Consider the following 13728-nt stretch of genomic DNA (forward strand, 5'->3'; position numbering starts at 1 on the left):
TTCTTTATAGTAATACAGCATCTAAATATATATAGCAGGATTAACTGTAGCCTACCTTTTTTAGCTGTTTCATATTTTAATATAAAAGCCCCGATGCGACTGTTTATAGTGTTCCTGTTATCATATTCACATATTTCTATAGGAGCTCCTCATTACCATGACAGTAAAACTTTGTCTTTGTTGAACTTGTTTCCACCTGCTGCTCTGAACAAACCGTCAGCTCATTAATTATCATAAAGAACCTATTAATGCATCCCGTCTCATGTAAAGGCTGCGTGTTATTTATTTCACTTTTGTGCTGTGAGATTAAAAATGAGAGAAAATCCTCATGAAGACAGAGATCAGTTTTATAGAAACGTTATAACTTTATTTTGTAGAAAACTGGTTCCAAGTAAATAGAATAAAAATCTCTTTATGTACAAAATACAGATTTCATGTGAGGAAACAAAACGAGTCAAATAAATAAAAAACAACAATAATCTAAGGGTGGGGGTGGGGGGGCAGGATACATAATGAACGAGGGCAGCTCCATTCACTCTATTGTCACAGTGTTGAGACTCGATTTCCACGCTCTTTTCTGCTTTTTCACTCTACAAATTGTAAAATTGACTTTTCACCTCTGAGATACAAAAAGATGTGATGTGTAGAAACCTGACTGTAACCTGCAGGCCGGGGGGGGGGGAAGTGCAAAGGTTTTAGGAGAAATATACGAAATAAAAAACAAGAAGAACAAACAAGAAGAAATTAAGTTATTCTCATTTACAGTCCGTCAGCAGAGACACGTGTGAAATAAATGAGCTCATTAAGGCAAACAGTGATTCTTATTCCCACAGCACCCGGACTGTCCGTCCGTCCCGCCGGGTCCGTTAAGTGTCTCTACATTTCTGTGGTCTGAGTCCGCGGGGCTGCGGGGCTGCGGGCCTCCTCCGGCGGCCTGTCGGTCAGTAGATGCCCGGCACGAAGCTGCGGAAGCCGTACAGAGCGTCCTGCCGCAGGTAGCTGTAGTCCTCCGGCGCGGCGGGGCTGCCCGGGCTGGAGGCGCAGTAAGCCGGGGAGGAGGAGGACGAAGAGCCGCTGGAGCTCCAGGAGCAGGCGTCGCTGCCGGGGCTCGGGGCCTCACCGAGGCACGCGGAGCGCAGCAGCAGAGGAGCGTCGCCGGTCTTCCCCGCCTGCAGGTCGGCGATGCGGATCGTCTCTGACAGCGCCCAGATGTAGTTGTGCGCAAAGCGCAGAGTCTCGATCTTGGTGAGTTTGGTCTCGTCCGGGAAGGCCGGCAGGACACCGCGCAGCGCGTCTAAGGCGTCGTTCAGGTTGTGCATGCGGTTCCTCTCCCGGTCGTTGGCCTTCATGCGCCGGTTCTTCTTCACCACCTGCACCGTGGCATCGCTCCGGGCGCGTCCGCGGCGCCGCTTCTTCTGCTGCTGCTGCAGCTGCTCAGGCTCCGGGGAGCGCGGCGGGCAGAGCGGAGAGGAGTCCGGGGAGGCGGAGCGCAGGCTGCCGAGGGAGTCCTCATCGTCGGTGTGCGGGAAGAAGTCGCAGCTGTTGCTGTCGATGTCAGAGTAGACGGAGTCCATGTCGGAGCGCAGGATGCGGGTTTGTTCTGTGGAGAGAGAAGAGGGGCGCGTTAGGACACGTGGCTGACCGGAGCGCGGGCAGTTCGATGTGCAGAGTCCCGCAGGTGGAGACACGCGCGCTGAACTTACCTGAAGTCTGCGGAAGTTTTCTGAGCGCAGATCCAACAGGACCGAGGGTTTTGGTGCAGGACGAGCGGCAGGCGTCTCTTTGCGTCTTTCTGCTCTGGATCAGCTCGTGTGAGCCGGTGAGCCTGGCACACGACCGGCCTCAGCCCGCTTATATACTGTGGACGGGACAATGACCGGCCCCCTGCTCCGGTACCCCCCCGGGCCCCCCCCCCAGGCATCAGAGTGCAGGATGAGGAGGATGAATGCTGCGGCAGGTCTGCCCCGTGCCGCGAGAGCTGCTCATTAACATAATGACGCCTGCGGTGTTTGTTCGCCCGCACAGAGAAGCGTGCCGGTAATCACGGACAGCCAATCAGAGCCGGCGGCCGGCCACGCGAACGACACGCACGAACCCGCACCTCCACCCCCTCCCATGCCAGGCAGAAAGACCAAACCCACTTTCAGAGTTAAAACCAAAAACATAAAAAAGAGAAAGAATGAAGAAAGAAGAGTCAGGGAGACCCCCCCCGCCCGGCGGAGACACGCTCCGGAGACACATCCATCCCTCCGTCCTCTCCCAAAACCACCGACACAGACAGAGAATCAGCAGCACAAAAACTCTGAGCAGTGAATGAAAGTAAAAAGTTTATGAACTCAAAACTCATTTTAAAGATGAATAATAAAAACCTGTAAGTTTGATCCTGAATGTGATCAGACTGAAGAGCAGAAGAAACATTCAGAGCTTCTTCGTCCTCTTTTGTTGAGGTTTGATATTTTTACATTCGGTGAAGATGAATCGAAGCTCTTTAAATGAACAGTTTAGTTAGTTTAGTTCAAGACCTTCGTGCTGCGTTTCCATCAGAAAACAGCTTGGAAGCAGTCTTTGTGTTGATTCTTCAGGTGAGAATTTACCTCTGTGCACTTTTCAAAACAAAAGCCATAAAGTGTTTCACAATAAAAGCATTTAGCACAAAACAACAGGCAGGACAGACTCATGAGTGAGAAAACAAATAATATCAACAAAAAGAGCAGAAACATCAGTTATGAGAAGTCAGTCTTGTTATAAGACGTAAACTATGCCAGGAGACATCCAGGGGACATCCAGGAGACTTCCAGGGAACATCCAGGAGACATCCAGGAGACATCCAGGGGACATCCAGGAGACTTCCAGGGAACATCCAGGAGACATCCAGGAGACATCCAGGGACATCCAGGAGACATCCAGGAGACATCCAGGGACATCCAGGAGACATCCAGGGAACATCCAGGAGACATCCAGGAGACATCCAGGGGACATCCAGGAGACTTCCAGGGAACATCCAGGAGACATCCAGGAGACATCCAGGGACATCCAGGAGACATCCAGGGAACATCCAGGGGACATCCAGGGAACATCCAGGGGACATCCAGGAGACACCCAGGAGACATCCAGGGGACATCCAGACATCCAGGAGACTTCCAGGAGACATCCAGGGACACATCCAGGAGACATCCAGGGACATCCAGGGGACATCCAGGGAACATCCAGGGGACATCCAGGAGACACCCAGGGGACATCCAGGAGACATCCAGGAGACATCCAGGAGACATCCAGGGGACATCCAGGAGACACCCAGGGGACATCCAGGGAACATCCAGGGGACATCCAGGAGACACCCAGGAGATTTCCAGGAGACATCCAGGGGACATCCAGGGGACATCCAGGGGACATCCAGGGGACACTGGTCAGTCGAAACAGTTCAGAAACTAAAACGTCATATTGAATTCTGGCTGACTGCCATTGTGATTGTCATTTCTCAGCATTTTCAAAAGAAAAAACACATCTTACTTTTAGAAATGTTTCTTAATTTGAAAACATGATTAAACAGAAAAATCCAGACAAGAATCAGAATCAGAAATACTTTATACTTTATTGATCCCCGTAGGGAAACTCAGAATCTGATGTGATACCTAAATCCTCAGTTTACGGCTGGATAATAAAGGTCCAAGGACACAGGGAGACGTCAGACCTGGTTTATACTCATTTAATTTGAGGACATTTTGTGACATCCAGCACAAGAGTGGAAACATACACTGAAGTGACAAAAAGGCCCAATAATAGTAATATTTCTGTAAATCTGGTGTTTATAACTTGAAGATGAATATACATTCGTCAATCACACATATTACACATGCTGGGTTTTTTAAAGACAGATTCTAATATTTTTTTAGACTAAATGTAACAAAAAACTACATAAATTAAAATGAAATGAATTCTCCACCAGTATTACATATCTGGCACCAGACTATGATGTAAAGAGATTATATTATATATAATCTTTTAAATAGTCTGAAAATTGTACAGAGTTTGGCTGGCGGCTAGTTGGGCGGGGTTCTGCTGGGGGAATTCAGACTCATGACCTCAGTATTCCTAAAATATATAGTTAGAAAATAAAATAGGACCTACAACGGAGCCTTGAAGAACTCCATAGTCCAAAACAGCAGCGACAGACATCACCTACAATATTCCTTCAGATAAATAAGATGTAAACCAGTTAGGAGCAGATCCAGAAGTGCCAACACACCATCTGAACCAGGATCAACAATCCAGATCCAATCTTTAAAAATGACCCCGATCTTTGGTGTCTGCAGACGGAGCGATGCGGCTTATTTTTATCCGACATGAACAGCTTTGGCTGAACTGTTTCACTTTATGAAGTCTGGCTTTTTGTTTGTCTTTTCATCTCTTTAGGCAGCAGTAAACCCGTCCAGCATGAGCGCATACAGCTCTGGGCCAATTTTCTTTAAGTGTTTTTTAAAGACATCTTTATGAGACAGGCATACAATTTTCCATTAATTATTCCATTTATTCAGTTTGCAACTTAGCAGAGAAGAAGCAGAGACCTGCAGAGTCTTTCTGCAGCTTTATTCTGCAGGAGAGGGGGGGACAGTCATTTATAAATAATTACACAATGTTTAGAGTCTTCAGGCATGTATAATATATCAAAGCGATTATAAGGTGAATTGTTCCATTATGGCCGTCCGCCCTGCACTTCTTTTCACTCCTCTCCTGGTTTGTCCCTCGTCCAAATTCAGCTCCTCTGGCCTTTTGTGCTGCTTTCTTTCTGCCTCAGCCACTCTATTGGCATCATTCTTATTCAAATGGGCCTCAGCAGGAACAAAACCAAACCCAGGCTGCACACAAATCATCTCTGCCCCGGCTGCAGGGCCGGCACAAGCCTCTGTGAGGCCCCGACAAGTCTGCAAATCCTAAATCCTGTTTCACTCAAAGAGGATAAACCACACTTTCAAATACTCTAATACAAGTAAAAATCCTGCTTTCTCCATTTCTCCCGACGTCAGAGTAAACAGGTGTCTGCAAGGAAACCCAAGTATTAAAATGTTCATTTTACATTTCAGCAGTATCAAGTAAAGTTTGGTAAGTTTTTGATTTTTTCTTTGTTTTAGAAAAGTTGAAGAATGTAAGAAAGGAAAGAAAGAAGGATGGAAACATGAAAAATAAAATGAAAAGAAGGAAATTAGAAAAGTGGGAAGGAAAAGGAGAAAAGACAAATAAATCCTCGGGATTTATTATTATTTATTTATGTTTTGACGAAAGAAAGAAATAAGGAAAGAAAAAAGAGGACGGCAACAAGAAAAGTATAAAGGACAGAAGGAAAGAAACATGAGCGTCAGAAGGACAAAAGAAACTGAGTAAATCCTCTAAAACTTAAAGATTTTGTGTTAAGACATTTTCGAGATACTAGATTTTTACTTGACAAGAAACTTTAAGAACCTGTTGTATTACAACCTGCAGGTGGCGCTACACATCACTACCCAACAACACAAACCAGTTTTAAAACTAGTTTTTCCCACTGCAGCACAGAACCTGAACTCCTCAGTCACCTGCTGCCTGACAGTGATTCCAGTGAATCTGTTGCTGTGTTGTTGTGTTGTTTGTGTTGTTGTGTTGTTTGTGTTGTTGTGTTGCTGTGTTGTTGTGTTGTTGTGTTGTTTGTGTTGTTGTGTTGTTGTGTTGTTTGTTGTTTGTGTTGTTGTGTTGTTTGTGTTGTTTGCTGTTTGTTGCTGTGTTGTTTGTGTTGTTGTGTTGCTGTGTTGTTGTGTTGTTGTGTTGTTTGTGTTGTTGTGTTGTTTGTGTTGTTGTGTTGTTTGCTGTTTGTTGCTGTGTTGTTTGTGTTGTTTGTGTTGTTGTGTTGCTGTGTTGTTGTGTTGTTGTGTTGTTTGTTGTTTGTGTTGTTTGTGTTGTTTGTGTTGTTTGCTGTTTGTTGTTGTGTTGTTGTGTTGTTGTGTTGTTTGTGTTGTTGTGTTGTTGTGTTGTTTGTTGTTTGTGTTGTTTGCTGTTTGTTGTTGTGTTGTTGTGTTGCTGTGTTGTTGTGTTGTTTGTGTTGTATGTGTTGTTGTGTTGTTTGCTGTTTGTTGCTGTGTTGTTTTTGCTGTTTGTTGCTGTGTTGTTTGTGTTGTTTGTGTTGCTGTTTTTTGTTGTTGTTTGCTGTTTGTTGTTGTGTTGTTTTTGCTGTTTGTTGCTGTGTTGTTTGTGTTGTTTGTGTTGTTTGCTGTTTGTTGTTGTTTTTGCTGTTTGTTGCTGTTTTTGCTGTTTGTTGCTGTTTTGTTGTGTTGTTGTGTTGTTTGTGTTGTTTGCTGTTTCTTGTTGTTGTTGTTTGCTGTTTGTTGTTGTTTTGCTGTTTGTTGTTGTTTTTGCTGTTTGTTGCTGTTTTTGCTGTTTGTTGTTGTGTTGTTTGTCTTGTTGTGTTGTTTGTGTTGTTTTTGCTGTTTGTTTTTGTGTTGTTGTGTTGCTGTGTTGTTTGCTGTTTGTTGTTGTTTTGCTGTTTTTGCTGTTTGTTGCTGTTTTTGCTGTTTGTTGCTGTTTTGTTGTGTTGTTGTGTTGTTTGTGTTGTTTGCTGTTTGTTGTTGTTGTTGTTTGCTGTTTGTTGTTGTTTTGCTGTTTGTTTTTGTTGTTTTCTGTTGTTGTTTTTGCTGTTTGTTGCTGTTTTTGCTGTTTGTTGTTGTTTTTGCTGTTTGTTGCTGTTTTTGCTGTTTGTTGTTGTTTTTGCTGTTTGTTGCTGTGTTGTTTGTGTTGTTGTGTTGTTTGTGTTGTTTTTGCTGTTTGTTTTTGTGTTGTTGTGTTGCTGTGTTGTTTGCTGTTTGTTGTTGTTTTGCTGTTTTTGCTGTTTGTTGCTGTTTTTGCTGTTTGTTGCTGTTTTGTTGTGTTGTTGTGTTGTTTGTGTTGTTTGCTGTTTGTTGTTGTTGTTGTTTGCTGTTTGTTGTTGTTTTGCTGTTTGTTTTTGTTGTTTTCTGTTTGTTGTTGTTTTTGCTGTTTGTTGTTGTGTTGCTGTGTTGTTGTGTTGTTTGCTGTTTGTTGTTGTTTGCTGTTTGTTGTTGTGTTGCTGTGTTGTTGTGTTGTTTGCTGTTTGTTGTTGTTTGCTGTTTGTTGCTGTTTTTGCTGTTTGTTGCTGTTTTTGCTGTTTGTTGCTGTTTTGTTGTGTTGTTGTGTTGTTTGTGTTGTTTGCTGTTTGTTGTTGTTTGCTGTTTGTTTTTGTTGGTTTTTGTGTTGTTGTGTTGTTTGTGTTGTTTTTGCTGTTTGTTTTTGTGTTGTTGTGTTGTTTGTGTTGTTGTGTTGTTTGCTGTTTGTTGCTGTGTTGAGAGAGAACTTTAGTAGAAGAACTACAAAACTAATTGTGAACATTTGTTTAATTTCTTCTTACTGGCTTTTTCCGGAGCTTTCAGCCACTGATGAAGACTGAGGTGTGGTTGAAAGCTCCAGAAAAAGCTGGTAAGTGGACCTTGTCTAAGAGAGTGTATTGGTGTGTGTGTGTGGGAGGAGAAGCAGTTTAAAGCCTGACAGCCTGAAACAGAAGAAGAAGGTGGAGGCAGGTTTGTGTTTTACTGCCTCCATCACTTCAAAGTGATGCAGCAGCTTGTCAGCTGCACTTAAAGTGGATGGAAACAGTTTACAGCTGTGTTTCTATTGGCTGAGAGCTGACGGACGCGTGGGTGGCACAGTTTAGATTGACACTATATGGCCAAAAGTATGTGGACGGGTCTGTGCCTCTGCTTTGATCCAATGAAGGGAAATCTTAAAGCTGCAGCAGAGATATTCTTCCAACCTGAAACTGTATCCACACTTCGCCATTAATAATAACGTCATTCAGGTATGTTTAATGGAATATTAAGAAGGTAATAAATGGATAAATTAATGAGCAGTAATACATTCATTATATTATTAATGGATTATTAATGGAAGGTGGAAAATCTCTTAAAATGAACCAGATAACATGAAAACCATCCAATCTCTAATTTATATCTCAAAGGGCCTTAATTTATCAATTAGCTGATGGCTTTCGTGTTATTGCTTCATTTTTAAGGTATTTTTTGTGTTTTCAGAGAGAAAGCTGTAAAAAGCCACTGAACACTAGCTGCTCAGCAGCAAACAGCAGACGGACTTTACCCTCCACCAGATTCCATTCACTAAAGTGCAGTTTTTGACACATTTTGTGTCTCAATATATTTTTTTGTTATTATTTCTTAATGTTGTATATAATATTATTATATGTTATATATAGTATATATATAGTAGATGGTCATAATAGTTTTTAAGGGTTACTTATGTACACTCTGCATCTTGTATTTTCCTTTGCTGCTGTAAAACTTCAATTTCTCTGTTTGGGATCAATAAAGTTTATCGTGTCTTCTTTTATGTTATACGGTATGTTCACATGTCCACTTACTTTTGGCCATGTGTGATAGTGTTTTTATATGTTCTGTATATGTGAGTAATTGTCTTGTTGATACTTTGTTTTTTCAGTTTTATTAGTTTGTTCCAAAGAATAAAAGGGAAAAGAGGCAACATGAGCTTTGTTCAGGAGTAGTTTGTGTTTCTGTGCAGCTACATGAAGAGGAGAAGAAGAAAAGTAGAAAAAATGCATGAAAAAAAACACAAGTGAAAGAAAGAAAGGCAGAAGGAATAAAGCCGAGTGAGAGGTCTGTCCGGGGTGAAGCGCTGACAGGATTAAGTCTCAGCGACACGAGATGTGATTGAATTTCAATGAAGTGAAACACGTGAGAAAATGACACAGAATTAAATGGACCAAAGAACCCCCCACACACACACACACACACACACACACACACACACACACACACACTACACGAATAAAGAAAAGAAGAAGCAGGAGGACTCTCAAGGAAAAGGAGGAAACAAAAACAAGTGATTGAGCTGAAGGAGAGAAAACGTCTAATCTGCTCCGACTCTGATGAACAACTGTAGAAATCCTGTAAAACACAACCTGAACACATTTCCACTCCAACAGAGACCAGATCAACACTAAACCTCAGTGGGACTCCATGTCCATGCTGAAATATTGACATCTAGAAATCACCAGGGCCAGATGTGATACATCCTGGGATTTGAAAGACTGTATACCACAATCAGTCGTTAGAAGAATCAGTTTTAGCCTGTGAATGGAAAGAGGCACAAATAAGTGCAAGTTTCGAGAAAAATCATTAGCAGGACACTACGGGCCAGTTAGTCTGACATCGGTAGTGTGTAAGACAATGGGAAGTCTAAGCAGGACATATATTGTTGACCATACGAAATCAAACAGACTTTTTAGTAATAAACAGTCTGGTTTTATATCTGCAAGATCGGCTTCAGCTTGGTTCCTGATAAGTGGTCAGCAGCTTTGGAGAGAGGACAGTCAGTCGATATATGGACTTCCAAAAAGCTTTTGATACAGTTCCTCATAAATACTATCAAAACTAAAATCCTATTGCAGACAACAGAGTTACAGACTGGACACGGGACTCTTCACGTAACAGGAAACAGCAGGAGGTGGTCAATGGGGCCACTGCAGACAAACCGATGACCTCTGGAGTTCCACAGGGATCCGTGCTGGGCCCCGTACTCTTTGGTGTCTATATAAATGATTTACCAAGTGTGTTACAATCTGGCACACTGGGTAACTGGTGGTTCAGCAACTGGAAGAGGGAAAGGATATCGGTGTAGTGGTTGATAGGTGATAGATAAAAATTAAAAAGGCAAACTCTGCTGGCGATAGTTAGAAGAACTTTTCAAAATGAATGCAAGGAAATAGTTTTATATAAATCCTTGGTGAGCTCTTAGCTCAAGTTCGGTCTGGTGTCCTTATAAATTAAAATATAGAGAAAAAATTGAGAAGGTTCAGAGAAGAGCTGCTGCACACGAAGAGAGGTTAAGAAAATTACAATGACCGACGCTGGTGAGCAGGAGACAGAAGAGACATGAGCTCAGGCCAGAAGGGTTTCTCTGAACGAACGAGCTTCAGTCAACGCTTTTAAAAACCGACTGGATCAATTCTGGTCTACAAAGGATGAATGATAAAGCTGATTTGTGATTATTTGTGAAATAATTGTGATTTTAAATAATAAATATGTTTTGTGGTTGTTTGTTTTGAGTTGCAGAGTCCCGTGTGGAGGGTTTGTATCCTGTACCAGAAATAAAAAGTAAAATGTCGAACATTCATTCAACAAGCCTGACGCTGAGTCTGCACCTCATGTGTCCACACAGGAAGTGTCCTTCATGTAGAGGCGGGGACAGTCATGGTGGACGGACGAGCGGCACGCAGGAGACCAGAGTCCACGTCCTGCAGTTCATGTTTGTTGCCATTTTCAGAGATTTGTAAAAATGCTGGCACTGATTATAATCTCGGGTGTTGCAGGACTGTCCTCTGGTTCGGTCCATCTCAGCCAGACTTGTCTCCTGTGTCTCTGGCAGCAACATGTCCTCTCAATCTTAACCTCACATAGAAAGCTCTGATTGGCTCGTTGTCCGGGTCACCTGCTGATGTCACGTATCAGTGATAAAACTGTATCTTCAATGGGAAATAAACGCCTCGGAGCCGCAGAGCTCCGCTGCTGTTATTAAAACTCATCAGCGAGCCGCTCTGCTGCACTGGGTGACATGTTCCTTCATCACCACGAACACACACACTGTAGTTTATTCTGACTCACACACACACACCGTCCTGCTGCCCCAAACACTCACTACAGCATCACATGTGGATTCATCCGCCGCTGGAAGTAGTCCCCAACAGATGCACTGTTTCCTCCTGTTGGTTTGTGAGCAGCTGTTTGAGGAAACTACTGAGCCTTTTTAAACAGGAAACTATAGATCTGTGTTTTTAAAGATTTACGTCTTCAGCAGGAACCAATGGGCTCGCAGCTGAGAGCCGCAGACAGGAAGTCAGACGGCCCTGAGAGACGGACCGACGTGTTGTTGGTTTGAGTCTGAACGTGAGATTTGATGACAAGAAAAAAAGAACACCAATCTGATCTTTTAACAACTCAAGCGAGTTTTCAGAGTCTGCTGACAGATTTTCACATCACACGCTGATGAACGGAAGCTAGTGGCTGAAAGGATGAAAGGATCTTCGTCGTTTAATCACTGACGTGAGCTCACTTCACTTTGGTCCGTTAAAGGTCAGATTTAGCTTCAGTTTTAACCCTCAAAGCTTCTGATTCGTCTTCTTTCCACCTTAAACCGAATATGAGCAGTTAAAGTGGCTGTTAAGGTGGAAATGAAGGCTTTTCTTGTCTTTCATGTGAAACTGTCCTCAGACTCTGGATTAAAGGCTCCATGATGAGTTGCGGTCTTTTCAGGTGCTGTGTCTTCAGGTCGTGGCGTTGCCATGACGGCGGCCGGCTGCAGATAAACCCTCGGTCCAAACCGTCCCCTTTGTGTCCGCTAATGTTGGGTAAACCAGAGGTAAATTATAACCCCGAGCAAACAGCCGCAGACAAGTGAATAGGAAGCTGCTGCTCCCAGAATGCAACAGCAGATTGATGGAGGTGGAGGCCGGCGGGTGGAGGCCGCGCGACGAAGGAGGAGGCTGCATTCAGGAGGCTGATTCACGACCGCGTTCCTTTAGATTAAAACCTTCCTGAACAACAAGACGGGAAGATCTTCATCACTACAGACAGAACAGACAATGAAGTGTATTTGATCAGGATCATGTCTGTGTGAGGAGGAGGAGGAGGGGGAGTAGGGGAGGAGGAGGAGAGAGGAGGAGGGGGGGGGGAGCAGGAGAGGGAGGAGGAGGAGGAGGAGGAGGGAGGAGGAGGAGAGGGAGGAGGGGAGGGGGAGGGGGGGGGGGAGGGGGAGCAGGAGAGGAGGAGGAGGAGGAGGAGGAGGAGGAGGAGGAGGAGGAGGAGGAGGAGGAGGGAGGAGAGGAGGAGGGGAGGAGGAGAGGGAGGAGGAGGAGGAGGAGGAGGAGGAGGAGGAGGAGGAGGGGAGGAGGGGGGGGGGAGGGGGAGGAGGAGGAGGAGGAGGAGGAGGAGGAGGGGGAGGAGGGGGGGGGGAGGGGGAGAGGGAGGAGGAGGAGGAGGAGTAGGGGAGGAGGAGGAGAGGGAGGAGGGGGGGGGAGCAGGAGAGGGAGGAGGAGGAGGAGGAGGAGGAGGAGGAGGAGAGGGAGGAGGGGGGGGAGCAGGAGAGGGAGGAGGAGGAGGAGGAGGAGGGAGGAGGAGGAGGAGGAGGAGGGGAGGGGGGGGGGGGAGCAGGAGAGGAGGAGGAGGAGGAGGAGTAGGAGGAGGAGGAGGAGAGGAGGAGGAGGGGGGGGGGGGGAGCAGGAGAGGAGGAGGAGGAGGAGGAGGAGAGGGAGGAGGGGGAGGGGGAGCAGGAGAGGGAGGAGGAGGAGGAGAAGGAGAGAGGAGGAGGAGGAGAGGGAGGAGGGGGGGGGGGAGCAGGAGAGGGAGGAGGAGGAGGAGGAGGAGAGGGAGGGGGGGGGGGAGGAGGAGGAGGAGAAGGAGGAGGAGAGGGAGGAGAGGGAGGAAGAGGAGAACGAGGACGAGGAGGAGAGGGAGTTGGAGGAGGGGGAGGAGGAGGAGAGGGAGGAGAGGGAGGAGGAGTAGCTGCCTCCTGTCTGTCTCCTCAGCTGTCTAACTTTCTCCGTGATCATCCAAACTGTGGAGATGAACGATGTGCACGTCACATACAGACAGGTGAGGAGACAGGCAGGTGAGGAGAGAGACAGGTGAGGAGACAGACAGGTGAGGAGACAGGCAGGTGAGGAGACAGACAGGTGAGGAGAGAGATAGGTGAGGAGACAGACAGGTGAGGAGACAGACGGGTGAGGAGACAGGCAGGTGAGGAGACAGACAGGTGAGGAGACAGACGGGTGAGGAGACAGGCAGGTGAGGAGAGAGACAGGTGAGGAGACAGGCAGGTGAGGAGAGAGACAGGTGAGGAGACAGACAGGTGAGGAGACAGACGGGTGAGGAGACAGGCAGGCAGAAAGTCACCAGACTCCCTTCAGAAATCTGGCAGTTTAATCTGCGTCCTGCTGCTTATTGATGTCAACACGTTCGAGCTGCATCGGTTGGTCGTTTATGTTAACAAGTTAGAATTATTTAATTTTTCCAAAATAAACCGGACTATAAAACAAATTGCTACACTGAAGAAATGCGTCTGTGTGTCTGAGACCAGGTGAGAATATTCCAGGTTTAGTGTTTTTAAATGTCCGCATTAGCACATTAAGTGTCTGTGTCTTCAAACGTGGCTGAAACCACCAAAACTGTTTTAAATATTAAATATTATTATTAAATATTCCTGATTTTAGAAAATAAAATCTTAAATGAAGATTATTTGTGTTAGTCTTCTGTTTAATATAGAAACAGCAGCTGAAACTGCGCTGAACGAGCCCCTGAAATACCCAGAATGCCTCATGACGGGCCGACGTACCTGATCAGACTGAAGGTTTCTGAACGAATGTACAGACACAACATGTCTGTTGAACATCACTAACAGACAGTCAGTGTCCGCGGGCGAGCGAGCTTAGGAGGTGGTGGGGGGCATATGGTCCCGAGTGCAATAACTTGAATTCGCTCCAACAAAGGAGTAATTGAGAAGAGGAGAAGGAGCTGTGAGTCTTGACTCGACAAAGCTGCGAAAACTCTCTTCTTTCAGCCTAATGAAGCTGTTGTCTGGGGGTGTGGTGGAGGGTGGGGGCGGAGAGGATGGAGGTGGGGGGGCGGAGGACAGAGGAGGTTGAGCGGCCCTGGACGTGATTTGTCATAC

The 13728-nt window shown here is 45.5% G+C and overlaps 1 protein-coding gene across 1 annotated transcript; it reads right to left on the reverse strand.

The window, feature by feature from the left end:
• Positions 1–341: 341 nt before the first annotated feature.
• On the reverse strand, positions 342–1857 carry neurog1 (neurogenin 1). Its single transcript, XM_044206005.1, has 2 exons — positions 1704–1857; positions 342–1600 (listed from the first exon to the last, which is right to left on the reverse strand). The coding sequence occupies exon 2, from the start codon at positions 1572–1574 to the stop codon at positions 942–944; it is 633 nt and encodes a 210-aa protein (XP_044061940.1). The 5' UTR covers positions 1575–1600; positions 1704–1857; the 3' UTR covers positions 342–941.
• Positions 1858–13728: the final 11871 nt, after the last annotated feature.

Source organism: Siniperca chuatsi, linkage group LG8, assembly GCF_020085105.1.
Source record: "Siniperca chuatsi isolate FFG_IHB_CAS linkage group LG8, ASM2008510v1, whole genome shotgun sequence".
Classification (NCBI taxonomy): domain Eukaryota; kingdom Metazoa; phylum Chordata; class Actinopteri; order Centrarchiformes; family Sinipercidae; genus Siniperca; species Siniperca chuatsi.

Excerpts from the sequence above, each read along its gene's own strand:
- neurog1 (XM_044206005.1), bottom strand. The coding sequence starts at position 1,574 with ATGGACTCCGTCTACTCTGACATCGACAGCAACAGCTGCGACTTCTTC.